The 15,679-nt window shown below is 45.2% G+C and overlaps 2 protein-coding genes across 2 annotated transcripts in view; one reads left to right on the forward strand and one right to left on the reverse strand.

Moving 5' to 3' along the window:
* Positions 1-579: 579 nt before the first annotated feature.
* Positions 580-4,987, reverse strand: DFFA (DNA fragmentation factor subunit alpha). The gene is made up of 6 exons (XM_035557468.2): positions 4,844-4,987; positions 4,532-4,693; positions 3,919-4,046; positions 2,908-3,097; positions 2,355-2,509; positions 580-1,634 (listed from the first exon to the last, which is right to left on the reverse strand). The coding sequence occupies exons 1-6, from the start codon at positions 4,938-4,940 to the stop codon at positions 1,431-1,433; spliced, it is 936 nt and encodes a 311-aa protein (XP_035413361.1). The 5' UTR covers positions 4,941-4,987; the 3' UTR covers positions 580-1,430.
* The window catches only part of PEX14 (peroxisomal biogenesis factor 14), a 77,851-nt gene continuing 67,087 nt past the window's right edge, over positions 4,916-15,679 (forward strand). Inside the window, exons 1-2 of the mRNA XM_035557467.2 lie at positions 4,916-5,091; positions 11,385-11,432. Of these exons, the coding sequence (XP_035413360.1) occupies positions 5,056-5,091; positions 11,385-11,432 (84 nt within the window). The 5' untranslated portion in view covers positions 4,916-5,055. The remainder of the gene's footprint in view (positions 5,092-11,384; positions 11,433-15,679) is intronic.

The raw sequence follows: 15,679 nt of genomic DNA on the forward strand, positions 1-15,679 counted from the left end.
CCCAAGCGAAACAGATTGTCCAAAAAGTTGACCGCAAGCTTACCCCCTAATTCCAGCCAGATCTCAGGGGGTAGCATCTTCAGAAGTTACTTGAAGTATTTTTTGCTTACCTGCACAGACGTACTAAACTGATAAGAATATTTTAGTTACACTGGAAGCCTAACTTTGAGTGCGGTTAATTCAGCTTAAGTATCTATATGCAGTGCCTGCTGTAGCAATACTCACCAGATAGCATCCTGTGCCACTTAAGGTTATGTTAAAGGTTTAGGGTTATGTTAAATCAGTGAATTTTGCATGATACTAGGAAGTATTTATACCTACAAAAACTTTCCCCGAAGTTTCAGCTCACCTTTCAGCTACTTTTGTATACATTTTACATTCTCACAGGAGAAGAAAAGATTACACCAAAACTCTCACCTGGCACCATGTTCACACCTATACCTAAATATCATCTTCAGACAGGTTAAATGTGGAATACTTTTCTATTTAAGTTCTTCCTCTATCCTTAAAGTAATAGTGTACATATTGGCACGTTCTTTAATCATAGCCACCAGCAGGAATGTCAAAACTAGTCCAACAGTATAGTAAAAAGGTTTTAATGACGTTAGAAGAAGACTTTAACCTATTTAAAAATAAGCAGGTTAATACTGAGGTGTTATGATACCATACCAATGATTAGACTAGGAATACAGACAGGCCAAATACACGTCTTCTGTCCCACAGCCTTTCAAAACAAGCATTTCCACTTTTGCTATTTTACAAATTAGTGCTTACACTGCACTCGAGGCAGGAGTTCCTTGCAGAGAAAAAAAGCCACAGAAATTAAGAGGTTTTGCTTTTACTTTAACTGGTGAAATTAGAGAGAAGTTCAAGTTCCTAGATGCCAGGCTGGAGCTTAAGGCCAGACAGCAGCTGGAAAGATCACATGACAACTTTAATAGGCCAAATCACAACAAACCCCTCCAAAGAAAAAGCACGCCGTGTTCAATGAGCAATTCTCAGAATGCCTTCTTCCTATTTGTTAATGTCCACGAGGTAGATAAATTTCATCCTTTACACTGAAAATGGTGGCAAGATAAGGTAATCAAACTGTCTGAGGCTCCAGAAGCTAAATCCAGCATCATCAGATGGAAATTTCTGGCTCCTAACCAGCTATTCAAAGCTGAACTCTTACATGCTGTGTTTAGTAATTCCACTGTTCTAGTATTCTGCAAAAAGTCTAAATCCCTTTGGTTACACATGATTTGAGTCATCACAGGAGTTTAAGCCTCAGGACAATGTCCAGATTTTAGTTGTCTACAGCCAGACCATGGTATGACCAGCAAACTATGGCTGCCAGGACGTATCATGTTTACATTGATTGCAATTTGAAAAAAAACACCAACTGCACACCCCACTTGCATTCCCTTGGCACTTGAGGCAGAACAGTCTTATTTTTTACGTTTTGAACTAAGCCAGTCTCCCCAAGGTAGCGTTTTCTTGCCCTTTGATGTGCTCCTCAGGGAATGCAAAGTCTGCACTTGCTGTAGGCGCTTGGAGAGCTCCTGATCGCAGGCTTGCTGTAGAGCTTCAGCTTTCTGCTTGTCCCAGCTTAGAGCTGCAGCAAGGGCTTGTGTGTCTTCTTTCACAACCAGCTGTAATGAGACAGATTTGTAACAGTCTTCTCCACTGATGCTCTAACACCACAGCCCCCTCTGCCCGCACTAAGAACAGGAGTAATTAGACACCTACTTAATAATGCCAGTTTGGTATTGAAGATGCTCCTAGCTTACATATTTCATCTCATAGGTTAGTGTATTTTTCTTTCTACCGGTACTTAGAATTTGAAACTATATTCAGATGTTCAAGCAAACAGAAAGCAGTTAAAGCAGTTGCTTTTCACTTCTGTAGAAACTAAGATTCATAGTATCAGAACACTTCCTAATGGTTAGTTTACCTAGACTTTCCTTTCAAAGCTATGGGTTTATTTACACTATTTTCCAAAATAAGGAGGTTTTTATTTTGCCTTGGGATGCACACAAATACAGCTAGATGTATCTGCACCCAAAAGACTTGCTGGTAATACAGCTGAAGCACTGCCTGTCTATGCTATCAAGATTTGGCAGAGATCAAAACCACAGTTTTTTCTGTGGCTTTTCAGAGTATGTCCTAGAGTACTTGGAGGAGTATCAGCTGCATATAACAGCGAAGCAGGAGGTAATGTTACTGAAGAAGAGAAATGGGCTAAATTTCGGCACTTTGAGACTGAGACATACTGACAGTAGAGCCTCCAGAGGCAGGGACAGCTTCCCCCATCACCCCTTTCTCCAGAGAGGAAAGATTTGCCAGAGTACAGTTATATGATCCTCACCCACCTCTAGATCTTGACTGTCCAAGCAGAGCTCTGGGGCAGGTTTCCCTTTCAGAACAGCAAGGAGGTGGTCGCTGAGTGCTGTTTTGGCTGAAGTGCCAGTACTGCTGGTACCTGTGTCAACCACATCCATCTCCTTTCCTGGCACAGTCTCAGACTCTGAAAAGTGGCAGCAAAATCATTACAACCCGTGACAGACACAGGACAGAAAAAGTAACTCAGACTGCACTGTTGTTTTTGAGATTAGTAAGGTATACGTTTTATCTAGATGCAGCCTCTAACTTAGGAAATCTCTTCTGTTAAGGATTACTACATGATTTATGCGTGTTTATTTATGTTTATTTCAGGCGTTGTGAGAAATGTGACAAAGCAGTGAAAGGACTCCTAATCTCTCCCATTCAGAGAATTCTTACACTACATCAGCTTAATACATCAGCCACATTAATAGCTGCTAAACAAGTGGCTCACTCCACTCTTTCCCTCCCCCTTATTTGTTCTATTCAACTATTTCAGGCTTCTCTGAAAATCTCATTCTTTAGCATCGTAATGCTGCCTACCTGCTACTTTGCTTAAGATACTGCCTTCGTTTTTCAAGGCCTCTAGGTAGAGTTCCAGGAGCTGCTTTGACTGGCGTTCTTCTTCTCGTCTGTCCAGCACCTGCTGCAGGGTGTTCTGCAATGCTTGGATCTTGGTTTGACTTTGGGCAAGTTCCTCTGCCAGGTCTGAATGCGGTACATCAATAAGCACCTTGAAAAAAATAAGAGTGCTCCTGTTAACTTATTCCATTACACCAACTGCAGTACAAACAGCAAGCTTCCTGAATGACAGAGCCTCCACCTTCATGAAACCTAGCAAGTTTCACAAGGTTTTCGTGTCACAGCAAGTCAGCCTGGATCTGAGAGGCTGTAGAGGTACTCCACCAACCCACATTCTTTACCAGCAGCCAAAAGGTCTTCAGGGAGGTGTAGAACTGAGAATTTTTAACAGACATCCTAACAATTTCTAGCAATCAAAGCACTAATTCTTAAGTGTGCATGGGAACACACAAAAGAAATCCAACAGGCTGGCACTTGGGAAGCTGCACGTTGCAGGAAAGCACCAGGAGGCTGTTATCACCATGCCTCACCACACACAGGGTGTTAGGCACTCAAATACTTGAAGCAACAAGCTCTGTAAGCTGTCAGCAGCTCTTCACCCTCCCTTGGAGAAGACAAATTTGGCATGCTGCTCAACCCTCCCTTCTGAGGCTTTACACAGGTGTCTATTTTCTATGAAAAGAGCCCACCTCCGTTGCCATTTGGCCCAAACTTGCTCTTTCACTCTCCCACAGCCAGAATTAGACATGCTGTGAAGGACAATCAGTGATGAAGAGCACCCTCCTCAAACACATACACTGCCAGTGAAACAAGTATTCCCCAAGGAGAAATTTCACTCTAGCACCACAGCCAAAAAACCAACAGCTGAATTAAACTTTGAGATCTCATGTGCTTATTCTGTTCTGTGCCATCTACTGCAATAAACGGATGCGGGGCAATGCCATGAACAACAATTAGTCTTCCCCTGTCTACCTGGAGGTCTTCTTCAGACATCAGGATGATATTAGACAGGTCATCCTTCAGCTGCCTGGCCAGCTGCTTCCACTTCTCTGCAGCACCGTCCACTTCATCCACATCTGAGAGCCAGGTTGTTCCGCCATCTGACACGGGTCATCCGCGAAAAGATGGAAACACAAGTAACCAATACAGACGAAAGAGTCATGACTTTGTGGTGGAAGCTGTGTGACACTGTTTAGGGTATTTTGATCGGCGTCAAAACGGCAGAGTGAGGTCTGTTACTCCCACTTCTCAGAATCACAGCATGTTAGGGATGGGAAGGGACCTTGAAAGATCATCTAATCCCCCTGTCCAATCCCCCTACGGGAGCAGGAACACCTAGATCAGGTCACACAGGAATGCATCCAGGCGGGTTTTGAAAGTCTCTAGAGAAGGAGACTCCACACCCCCCCAGGCAGCCTGTTCCAGTGCTCTGTCACCCTCACCATAAAAAAGTTTTGTCTCATATTTAAGTAGAACCTCCTATGTTCCAGTTTAAACCAATTGCTGGTCCCGTTCCTGGACTAATATTAGGAGCACTTGCAGCTCGGGGAGCGCACCCCACACCCCCGCCCCGTGCCCCCGGTACCTGGGCTCCTCCCGCCCCACTTCTCGTCCTTAGCCAGCGCCACGAACTTGGTGTTGGGCGGCAGGCACCTGAAGTAATCCTCATCGTCCACGATGGTGCCGTCCTCCGCCAGCACGATGGTGATGGGCTCCGCGGCTTTATCGATGGCCAGAACGCCGCTGGCTGAGGGAGAGAAGAAAGAAAACCCCAAAAAGAAAACATTTTGCGTGACAACCACGGGGACGCGCAGCCCTGTTACCTCACCGCCGGGCCGGGCAGCGCCCTGGAGGTGTCCCCGCCACCTGAGGAGCGGCCCCGGCGCTGCCCCCTCACCCTTCTGGCGCAGCTCCCGCAGGCAGGAGGCGGCCAGGCCGTGCTGCCTTCGCCCGCCGCCCCGCCGCACCAGGCAGCGCTTCGGCCGCGCCGCCATCGCCGGGCTCCCCTCCCTCACGGTCCCTGAGCACGCCGGGACGTGTAGTTCCGCCTGGCGGCGGGGCGGGCTGTGCCGCCGGCTGGGCGGGGATGGATTAGCCGGGCCTGGCAAGATGGCCTCCTCGGAGCAAGCGGAGCAGCCCAGCCAGGTACGCGGGGCCGGCGCTCTCTGCCCGCTGCGCTCCGCCGCCCGGGGGCGGGCCGGGGCCGGGGCCTAGGCGCTGCCGCCGGGGAACGATCGTGGGCAGGGCCCCGGGCCTCGCCTCCCCCTCGCCCCCCCTTCACGCGACCCCGACGCCCTCCCCCCCCAACGGTCGCTGCTGAGGAGGCGCCGACCCCCCCCCCCCCCGGGCTGTGTGGGGAACGACGTCTGGATAGGGAAAAGGGGGGAAAAAAAACCACCAAAATCCCCCCAAAACACGGGCAGGGAAAGCAGGCAGCTCGGGGGGCAGCTGGGTTGGAGGTGGGCAGCGCTAGTTGGGTGAAATGGTTGTGGTTCTGCCTTGAAACGGCGAGAGGGGAAGGTCACAGAGTCATAAAAAGGCCAGAAGACACCTCCAGGTTCAGAAGATCTTTGAGTCTCCAAGATCCCTGCATAAAAGGGCAGTGCAGTGACAGATGCAGCGCAAACCGTGTCACAAACTGAGTGTGGAGGGTGAAGGAGATGTGGGTTCGCTGGCATGGGTGCGTGCTCAAGAAACACACTGAGAATATCATGATTCTATAAATTAGGACCTGAAGTGAAGGGGGAATCAGAGGGAAATGGGAGCATGGGTTTCCAACCAGCTGTGCTGGCTTGCTGATGGCCCAGTGTAACTTCGGGTCCGCTGCAAACTCAGCTGACCCCAGTTTAGTGACCCGGCACCTTCCCCATCCCACCAGTATCCCTGACAGACTCCTGAATGTGTGGCACCCGTGGAAATCTGTAAAATCACCCCCAAGGTGGCTGCAGCAGGGCCTTGTTCTGCAGCAGGCGGGAGATGAAAGGTCTGGCTGTTCAGCAGGAGGAAGGAAAACAGAGCGAAGTCTGCTACGCTTTCTTGTGCAATCGCTCAAATCTATCCTGATTTGACTCAAACGCTACGCACCTCTCTGCTGATACTTTTATTTGGGACTGGTTGAGTTTGTAGGAACCAATGTTGAACTAAACTGCGATAGCAATACATTACATAAAGCATGTGCTCTGACTAATCAGTACAAATCTCCCAGGTTGTGAAAGGCCCTCTTGCCAAACTGGCGGTAGGCTTGCTGGGCAGTTTTGCTTTGGCTATGTGCTTTCATCAACAGCAGCTTGAGGTGCAGGCACTGCAATCCATTCCTCGTGCTTGGAGCGAATGCCTTCAGCAGGAGGAAACCTGAAACAACCCAAGACAGATCTGTGAGCCACTGGGCAGTCCATGAGGCAGCTGGCTGCAAGTTTAGATAAAGAAACCTGGTTAATGGGCAAATGTGACTGCTGAGAAACTTTCGGGTTCTCATGAGTTTGGATACAGTATCCTCCCATTGCACCCTTTGCGTTTTTGTTTTATAGTTCTTTAGTGTTGCTTTACCTCAAGGCTTGTTTGCATTTTGGATACAGGCTGCTGGAAAGGAACTTTTCACCACAGAGACATTTGTGTCTGGCAGCTCTGAGGAGGGAGACAATCTGAAGCCACCATAGGAGGAAATGGTCAATTAACCGCATCCTTGCTGGAATGTGTCACATTGTATGCAAAACCACTGGATTCTCAGGCAAGAGCCAATTATTTGTGCCCCGTTTGGCTCCTGGCCTGTCAGGACTTAGTTAGCGGCAGAGCTGGATTAAGGCGCACATTTGCCTTGCTTCAGGTGCGGGAGGAAACAGCCACGTTTGGCTAAAGGGTGGCCATGCCTGTCGGCGCCCCTTCCCACATGCCAGGAGCAGCCTTGATTCTCTGTTGAATTCTTCCTTCCCCACGTTGTGTGCTTGTGTGAGACACAACTCACCAAGGCTGCTCCAGATCTGTGGTGAGAACTGTTCAGTACTCTCAAATTCTGTCAACTTGGGTAGGATTTGAGAGAATCTTGCAAGTTTGGGTGGAAAAAAGGGGTGTAATCTGCAAGTAAAGGGTATATTGCCCAGGAGATGAATTACTAAGGGCACAATTTTGGAATAAAACAGAATAATGACAGTGTCTTTTATTAGTCTATCAGAATGTAAATGCTGCTACTCTTAAGCGGCCACTGCAATTTTGACACTGGTATGCAAAAAGTTGTCCTTATTGCACTCTAAATGTTTAAAGAACTTAAAGGAAATATTTACTTTCCACCACTGAAGATACTTGTTTATTTATTATCAAGCATTCAACATAAGGCTATGAGTAGTAGCAGTGATTTGCTCAACATGTTTATCTTTGGCTCCTGTCATTTTCTGTTACAAATCTCATTAGTTTAGATGCTGCAAAGGGAGTGTCACATATCTTTTGGCTTACTGTCTGTTTTACTTAGTTTCATTTTCTCATTCCCATGAATTAATATATTGCTTCAAGCGTTGTGGGGGGTGGTGTTGTAGCTCAAATGAGATCATTGACATAGAATTATATTCCAAAGGCAATAAACATTTCTACCAGAGATTTAAAAATAATTCATTTTGGTTAGAAATCGTGTTCCGTAGGTCTTTTAACAACGTCTTTGCTAAAAAGAAACAAAAGAAGAGAGCCCATCTCCCTATGACTCTTCCTAATAATAAAAGTAAGGGAAGAGCAAGAGGAGAGTATGGCCTGTGAACAGAGTAACCAGTTACTGATTTTTCTTGGCTATCAATATTTCTTTGGTACTGAGTACCTTGACAGTATATTTGGAGAGTTTTGTTGGCTCAGCCAGCCAGCAACCCAGTTCCTCGGTATTGCATGTAACTTTGAATCCCAGTGTTAGAGAAAGTTTTTTTTTTTTTTTTTTTTTTTTACGTTATTTAGCACTTGGTTTAGATAACCATGTCTAAATTTTCAAAGCTGTTTAGTTTGGGACACAAAATGATACTTAATTATCCGTATAATTATGCGCAGAAGGAGGAATCCTGTAGCCTGGAAGTCAGTGTGTGGCGAGTTGGTGTGAGTCATTAAAGGCCTCAAGTTGTTACAGTCAATGGCTTGAATTGGACTCGGTACCAAAACGGTAGTGCAGCCGTTGAGGCAGGGAAGAGTGGATTCCTTGTGTGGAATTGTTCTGTTTGTTTCATAACATTGCAAGGCTCTCTTTGCTGTAGACAGACTGCATGTAAATGTCACGTGAGAGACAGAAAGGAGAGGTGACAACGTGAACAGAATGCGTTGGTGTTCTAACACCTTCTATACTTGTTGATGCTCTTACTTGTCATTTAGTGGGGAAGCAAGAGGAATACAAAGGCCCAAATCTTTTCTTTCTAAAGCTTCATTATGCACATCTTGGGCTGAGTCTGCCATCTAGCTGCATTTTGCCTTCGTGTAAGGAGATAATTAAAGATTATCAACAAAGATGTTGAAAGATGCCTGATTTCTTGCTCCAGAGACTTCTCAGGTTGCATTGTTAGCCAATATATAGGGAATTTTTTCCTTCCCTCTTGCTCAAGTGTTTAGCCTCAGGATTCTCTACTGTGTTCATCTTAAAAGATGGTTTGTGATATAGGATATTAGGTCTCTGGACTGGATATCCATTGTTTCGTTAAATACAGGCTAATGAACAGCTTGCACATGGAATGGATGGATTCTTCCCTGACTTGTGTCAGAGCCACCATGTTCCAGAGGGCTGCTGACTCCTGCCTTACAAGAAGCTTCCTTCGCTGTTACAGTATGTGCTGTGCTTGGAAGTCTTGCTGGAAGGAAAATGCAGATCCCATTTAAAGTGTTGTGCCATAAGTTATCCGACTAATCAACTATGTCAACGGGCTGCTTACACACGCATCAGAGTTTCTGAGTACGTGTCTTAAGTATCAAGACTCTTACCCATCCACATAATACACGTTTTCTTACAGTAACCTGCCTTCATTCCAGACGGTCTTTGGGCAGTGTCCCAGGTTGGCTAAATATTGTGTGTGACAGTCCATAAACACTACGGCAGCTCCTTGGGGCAGAACATACAAGCTCTTGTGCATTGGAGGCTCTGGGAACTTTCTGAGGATGTGAATTCTGTGGTGGGCAGTGCAGGGAAATGGTTTCTTTCTTTGTGGCTTTGCGACTTCGCTGTTTGCTCCTCACAATTCTTTGCGAAGTCAGCTTAAGTAGTTAAAATGCTTTGAATTTTCCTTGAAACATGCTACAGATAGCAAAATATGCATAACACTTCACACGGGTATCTTGATGGAGTAATTCCATGGAAATAGTAGTTATCAGCTCTCAGTAGTTTTTTGAAGTATTTAACAGGAATTTTGTCTGTGCTACACTTTGGCTGCCTTGTCTCAGCAGCTCTGACCCTGTACTAACTGAATCTGATGAGAATCTTTTCCTTAACTTCAGTGTGCTGTTAATCAGGCACAAATGTTTTGGAGTATTCGCCGTAGGAAGATACCTGTGTTAGTCCTGGGAAATGACTAAAGAAACAAAGTAGAGCATGTGTACCGAAGTTTATCCACAACCTAAAGAGGCTCAACTAACTTACTAATAAATCCTGCAAGCCATATTCTAGTTTTGATTCTCATATGTTTTCCACATTTTTGGAGCGGTGGAGCGAGCTTGAGACTATTCGTTATTTTTTTTCATCCAGCTATAAAAGATTTGAAAGCAGATGCACCGTGCATATAAAAATAGGAAGCCAGTGACAAGCCTGAAGAGAGAAGTGCCCTTTTCTTGCTATCACACAACACTGCCTCCCCTACAGCAGGCCGTGGGACTTCCAGTATGGCGTTGAAGCTGATAAGCTGATATTTGCAGTGGTTATATTAAATGAATTGATAGTGGCTGAAATTTTAGGAGATGTAGAGTGGACTCACAAAAATGAAGATAAGGGCCTCTCGAGAGAATCGCTGCGTGGCTGTGACATCTAGCTGGGCCCTGGGAATGATGCGTATGTATCTGGAAGCAGCTGAGCTGCATTATATTTGGGTTACTGGCACCCTCTTGTGGCAATACATACTTCTATCTATATTTTTTGAGTATTTTGTAGATGGGGGAAAAAAATCTTGAGCTGCTTTGGAGGTGTGGTGTGTTGCATAAAAGTGATGAATGCAATTGGAGGACAAAAAGTCACTTAAGGACTTTTATGGTATCGCTGAAAAGTTTTAGCTTTCATTGTACTCCATGAATAGGATCTCTTCTGTAAGCGAGCCTAAAACATGTCATCTTTACCAGTAAAATTGCATTTTTTACCATTGAGGTAGCCTGTATGTGTCAGCTCTACTAAGATAAAAACACAGTGAAGGCAATATAGGTTAGACCATCTTAACATCATGTGAATCCCATTAGAAAGTAGATGATTGACCAAGGTAAGGTTAGTTTATGATAAAACTTAAGTGCCTGTACCTTGGAAGAGACGATGTATTTTAGGTATACAGGGATCAAACTTTGCTTTTTTTCAGCACTGCAGAAAAGCCCAGGGAATAATTCCACAAAACATGGGACGCAGCTAAAACGTTACACCAGGAGAGTGGAAGCTCCTGAATTTTAAGTCTAGGCCCACCTTTGACTGGCTGTCCTGCCTAAATCAGATTTCTTCACTTTCCTACTGTGTATCACCCCTTGCTAGTGTGCAAGAGGAAGTGTTCAGCATTTGCCCTAAAACTACGTCTTTTACCTCTGTGTGGGAAGCAAGGATGGCACTGGTGTTGCTGAGGTGCTGGGAGCTGTAGCTAAATCGTAATTGCTTTGAAATCTGGAATAGTGCAGAAAACAAAGGGTGCGTTCCTGGATCATGGAAATGGGAGATGCTCAGCGTCAAGTTAGGTTTAGTCCCTCTATAGAGGAGAAAAAGAACCCTGGAATTAGAGCAAGGTACCTTTGCATCTGCTTCTGTTATAGTATCTTTCTGCCTTTTAGTATCTCAAAGTTCTTTGCAGACATCAGGTGCTGATCAGGTTTCCTAGAGACAAACAAGCTATTATCCTCATTTCAGGTGTGATGAGAATGTCCTGTCTGTGCCCTGCAGTGTGGCAAGTGTTGCAACCAGGAGTTTAGCAGAGGGAGTCCAAGTTTAACGGTGTGCTCATTCACTGCACTGTTACAGAGGCTGAGTTAGGGTGAACGTTTCTGTTGTGACATCTATCAGTGGCCTCTGGCTCTTAGCTGCTGGCTCCCTAGTGCAAGTTCTGCCCATTCTCTGAGTTCTGTTGGTTTAAATGGGGACTGCTGGGACTAATTATCTCTGTGATCCAGGGATTTTTGTCTTCAGCGCATTACAGAACTGCTACAGATAGCAGAAACAAGTGTCTTCCCAAATGCGTAGCCTTTACAGACGAGCGTTTCTACTCGCGTCCATCAGGTGGCAATGTAACCTCACTCTTCTTTTTGTTTTACAGACTGGCTCCTGCCCTGCGACTGAAACTGCAGCATCTCGGGAGCCACTGGTGAGTTCTTCTAGAAGCAGTAAATAATTTCTTGCTAATAATATAATATACATGACTTGTATTTGCTGCATCGTTTTGCAGGCATTGTTTTGCTTTTCTGAGGAGTTGGTTTTGTGAACAAGGCGTAAGCTGCCTGATGTCGCCGTGCTGCTGGGCTCTGAATTCTGACCTGTAGCTCCTGCCTTTCCAGCAGGTCAGACATGGGGCACCCAGGCCTCTGAGGTGTCCTTGAGCAGGGACCATCTGTCCTAAATGTGTGCAGTGCACGCTCTTGATTAGTGCTTATTTAGTAAAGAGTCTGAAGAAGGACCTGTGCGCCATAATTTGAACTGAGATTCCTAGGGCTGTTGTCTAATAACTTCTGCGCAGAGACCTCACTCAAGTTGTCTTTATTTTCAGATACACTCAGTTAGCTTAGAAGTGTCTTGCAGCTGGCAGTGCATGTGATCCAATGTTTTGACTCTAGAACTGTTTTGGAAAGAGCTCTGGGATTTTTTTTGTATGAGGATAACTAAGAGAATTTTTTTTGATGGTGACGCAGCCTGGGAAGTGAGCCACCAGTCTCCTGAGCCGCATTAATTTATTTTACAACCTTCTTTTTCTTTTTTTTCCCTTCTTCAGCTCTCTATAACTCAGTCAAAACGTTGCCAAAAATGTTAGCCCTTCTTATTGTCCTAAACATATTGTCCCCTCGTTCTCTGGATTTCAGTTTGTGGTGATGGTGAATACAAGCTGTTTGCAGTGAGAAGACAAGTACTTTCCATAATGGCATGGCACCAGTTACATCAACATATTTTTACCTTGTAACTCTTATCTGGAGAACCCAGGAGATGATTTTTAAGGGAGGGAGATGTGAGTAAAGACTATGAACTGGGAAGGGTCAGTAAAAAGCATTTAATGAGAGGGCTGCTCATGAATTCTGTTAAGCTCTGCAGTGAAAATCCTAGTAGCCTAGTAACGCCGTGTGATCTCTTAATTGCATAGACGTCTATGTGTGAATTTACCTGAAGCTGTTACTGACAATGGTAGCACACCAGCTTTGTGATGGATTTGGTTTTGGTTTTGGTTTTGGTGCTCCCACTTAGGAAGCTCATAGCTGGCAGCAGATCATCACAGCCTGTGTTAGTCAACTGTGAGTTCTCCTTCTCAAGGCAGATTCCGGCATTACCTTGGATTTAGTTAATTTCTTACTGTATATGCAACTGAAGAATTGCTTAGAGGAAGCACATAGCAGCTGTGTATCTTTCTGTGTAGATATATATTTGTAGACATGTACAAATATTTATAAATGTAAAGAACTCCAAAGTAAACTTTCCTCTCACAATGGTGAGTCTTGCATGTGAACTAATTAGGGCCTTTTGAAAGGTGGAGTCTTTCTCCTTATTTTTTCATTATTTGTCTTTTATATTTAAGCTCTCACAGACCCTGTCACGTTTGCTTAGGAGCCATTATTGTTTCCAGCTGAGTATCTGTAGAAGCCTTATTAAAGGAGCGGTTCAGTTCTGTGAGCCAGATGACCTTCCCACCACACTGCTGTGGCTTCTCTGTAGCCAGGATCATGCACGCCGCCTTCTAACGCAGGCAGCAGATCTGGGTCCACGAAGAGGACTTGTAGGCACATGGCGCCATGTCATAAAAAATGTTTACGGAAACGCCAGAACAAACTATGGCACGAGTCCAGCAAGTGGCTCCATGTGGAAGGGCCATGCGCTCAGGCAGGTCGTCGCTGACTTCAGATCTGGTGTTAAGCAGTTGAGGAGGAATATAGGGTTTCAGGAGGAGGGGAAAGGAGTCTCAGGACCAAGTTCTGTTCTGTACCCCTTTTGCCTTTTTTGGCTTAATTGGTGGCTGGCGGTACTTGGGGCTTTGTAGGGTTGGGATGTGCGTTGAACATGGTGGTGGTGTTATGCCCAAGTGTGAGAAAGCAAGGAAATTAAAGCATCTTATGCTGTGTCAGCACATATCGTGGTAGGCTCAAGCTGGTTTTGTATCGCATTTGTGATTGCAATGGGTACTGTATCCTGCACGGTGCTGAGTACCTTCTGCTCTGTGCTTGGGCACGCTCTTCTGTGTGCTCTGTGCCCCCAAAGCATGCAGCTCGCAGGGGGAATCCAGGAGAAGCAATGACTTCTGGTTGTTTGCAAGAAGACTTCGGTGTTCTCCAAGATCACGTAACCAGGTGCGATCCGACACGTCCTCTTGTGTCCTGCGTTTTGTGTGCTCAGACCATACCTCGCTGTGGTTTCTTGCCCTGCTGAGGCCTCCAGAATAGGGCCCTACAGATTCCTGTCACACTCCTAACAGCTCTTCTTGCAGCTCCCTCGTGGTGTGTGCTGTTCCAAACTACCAAAATGGAGATAAGGGGCTCCACGTCCGTGCCATTAATCCCTTGAGTTATCCCGTGTCCTTACAATAAACTGTCCCAACTGAAAAATACTCCCTAATGAGAGGTCATTGTGTTACCGCACTGACAGTGGAGAATGGGTTGGAGGGGGATGGGAGCAGCAATAATTTTTGCAGCAGAGAGCGGACACTCATTTCCCTAGCTGTCGGTCTTGGCCCATTAAAATTTGCCGTGTAGCTCCGTAGTGGGAAGTGTAACCTTGTGTTAGCAGAGTGTCAGCATCTCGCTCCGCTGCTGTTTACAGCCACGTTTGTCATCGTCAGTGCAGGATCAGCTTCTCCTTGAGTGCAGCTTATCAGTGAGCGGTGCTGCATCCCTTTCTGCTCTCCCCAGCTTTTGTATGTGCGGCCACCTCCGATAATCCTCTGAGCACTTGTGGCACTGGAATCGGTTTGTCTTTTTGCAGCTACTCACAGCAAAGTCCTGGGATGTGTAAAAGATGTAATATGGGACAAAGCCCCTTTCTGTGAGGTTAAAACATTAGGAAATCCCCTTTTCTTCTCGAATCTTTGTTTCTTTCATCTCATTTCTCTCTCTTCTCTTTAGGGTGATTACTTAGTCTTTTCTGCTTCTTTTTAGCTTGTTTTGACTCTCCCTAGCAAGGTCTTGTAGCTCGTTAGACCTACTGTGCTGCTTTTGAGGTGCTTTCAATAGCTTGAATATGTTTGCTGTTGGCCTTTGGTTTTTGCCCAATCTACTGCAGTCTGAATTACAGCTACGAAGGCAGTGCATCTGAAAGACCCTAACACAAGCCTGGGCTGTGAGAAAAACCTAAGGGAACGGAGCTCATAAGTGAGGTCTTCCCACATGCTGCTATTTTTTTTTTTCTGCCACAAAACATACTCCTTCCCCTGCTGGTGCTGGAAGAAGTACTATTAAATATAAAAATACTGGTTGCAAATGTAAATCACTCTCTTGCTTTTTTACTGAGTTACAAAATCCCTGGATCATGTTGTAAAGAGCGGGGTATTCTCTTTTGTAGAATTATTTAACTTTTATTTTCAGCATGTGCTGTTTCTTTCTGTTTCTTATTGCAGATGATAGCAGTTAGCACTGAAATGTGGACATTTTATTCCCTTTTTTTACAGGCAGTCAAAAGGTACAAGGTAACAAGAATTACTGCTGTCTCTACAGCAATTAGTGTAGAATTTGTTGGTATGTGCTGGAGCCCTCATGGCTTTTTCCAACCCTTTGTTAAGCTGATTTTCAAATTTTTAAGGCTCATGGTAATGGCCAAAATACTTTTAATAGCACCTTTTGTGCAAACATCACAGGCTATATACTATAGCCCTTAGTTACCATATTTAGGGAATGTGTCCGTGTTGTTTCCATGCTTTAGAAAAGCTATTTGAGATGTTCTGGTTAACTGTTAGCCAGGTTCACCCAGCAAGTTGGTGGCGTAAGTGTGAATAAAGCTGTGGAGCCCAGAGACCTGGGCTTTTGGCCTGGTAAATGAGGTCATTGCTATTTCAGGGGTTGCATTCTGCCCCTTGCATGTCTTTGGAAGAGGCTCTAGCCTTGCATTTGTAGTATGCTTTTTTAAGTGATTGCGGCATACTTCACTCAGCTGCTCCTTTAGTTCACCCTTTTTCTCTTTTTGACTACTTTTCTGGTGGTCAAGGAATAATGGGGAGAGATAAAAAGAAGAGCAGAAAGGGGACTTGACATTGCTATAGCCATAGCTTATATGTAGGCACAGCTTCGTGATAGTTAATGTAGTCTCTTGCCCATAGTGAACACTTTTGGTATTTGTATCTGGTTCCCTGACCCATCAACTGCGATCCCAAATTGAAGCCGTGATGCTGTGGCTTGGTTACAGGCAAATTTAGTTCCTCTGCAGTTT

Source organism: Cygnus atratus, chromosome 21 (assembly GCF_013377495.2).
Source record: "Cygnus atratus isolate AKBS03 ecotype Queensland, Australia chromosome 21, CAtr_DNAZoo_HiC_assembly, whole genome shotgun sequence".
Taxonomy (NCBI): Eukaryota; Metazoa; Chordata; class Aves; order Anseriformes; family Anatidae; genus Cygnus; species Cygnus atratus.

What these genes read in the sequence shown, in the direction of transcription:
- DFFA (XM_035557468.2), bottom strand. Translation starts at nt 4,940, where the DNA reads ATGGCGGCGCGGCCGAAGCGCTGCCTGGTGCGGCGGGGCGGCGGGCGA. An exon ending in TGTCTGAAGAAGACCTCCAG is followed by an intron (nt 3,098 to 3,918) that starts GTAGACAGGGGA and finishes ATTTTTTTCAAG; the next exon opens with GTGCTTATTGATGTACCGCA. An exon ending in TATCTTAAGCAAAGTAGCAG is followed by an intron (nt 2,510 to 2,907) that starts GTAGGCAGCATT and finishes GCCACTTTTCAG; the next exon opens with AGTCTGAGACTGTGCCAGGA.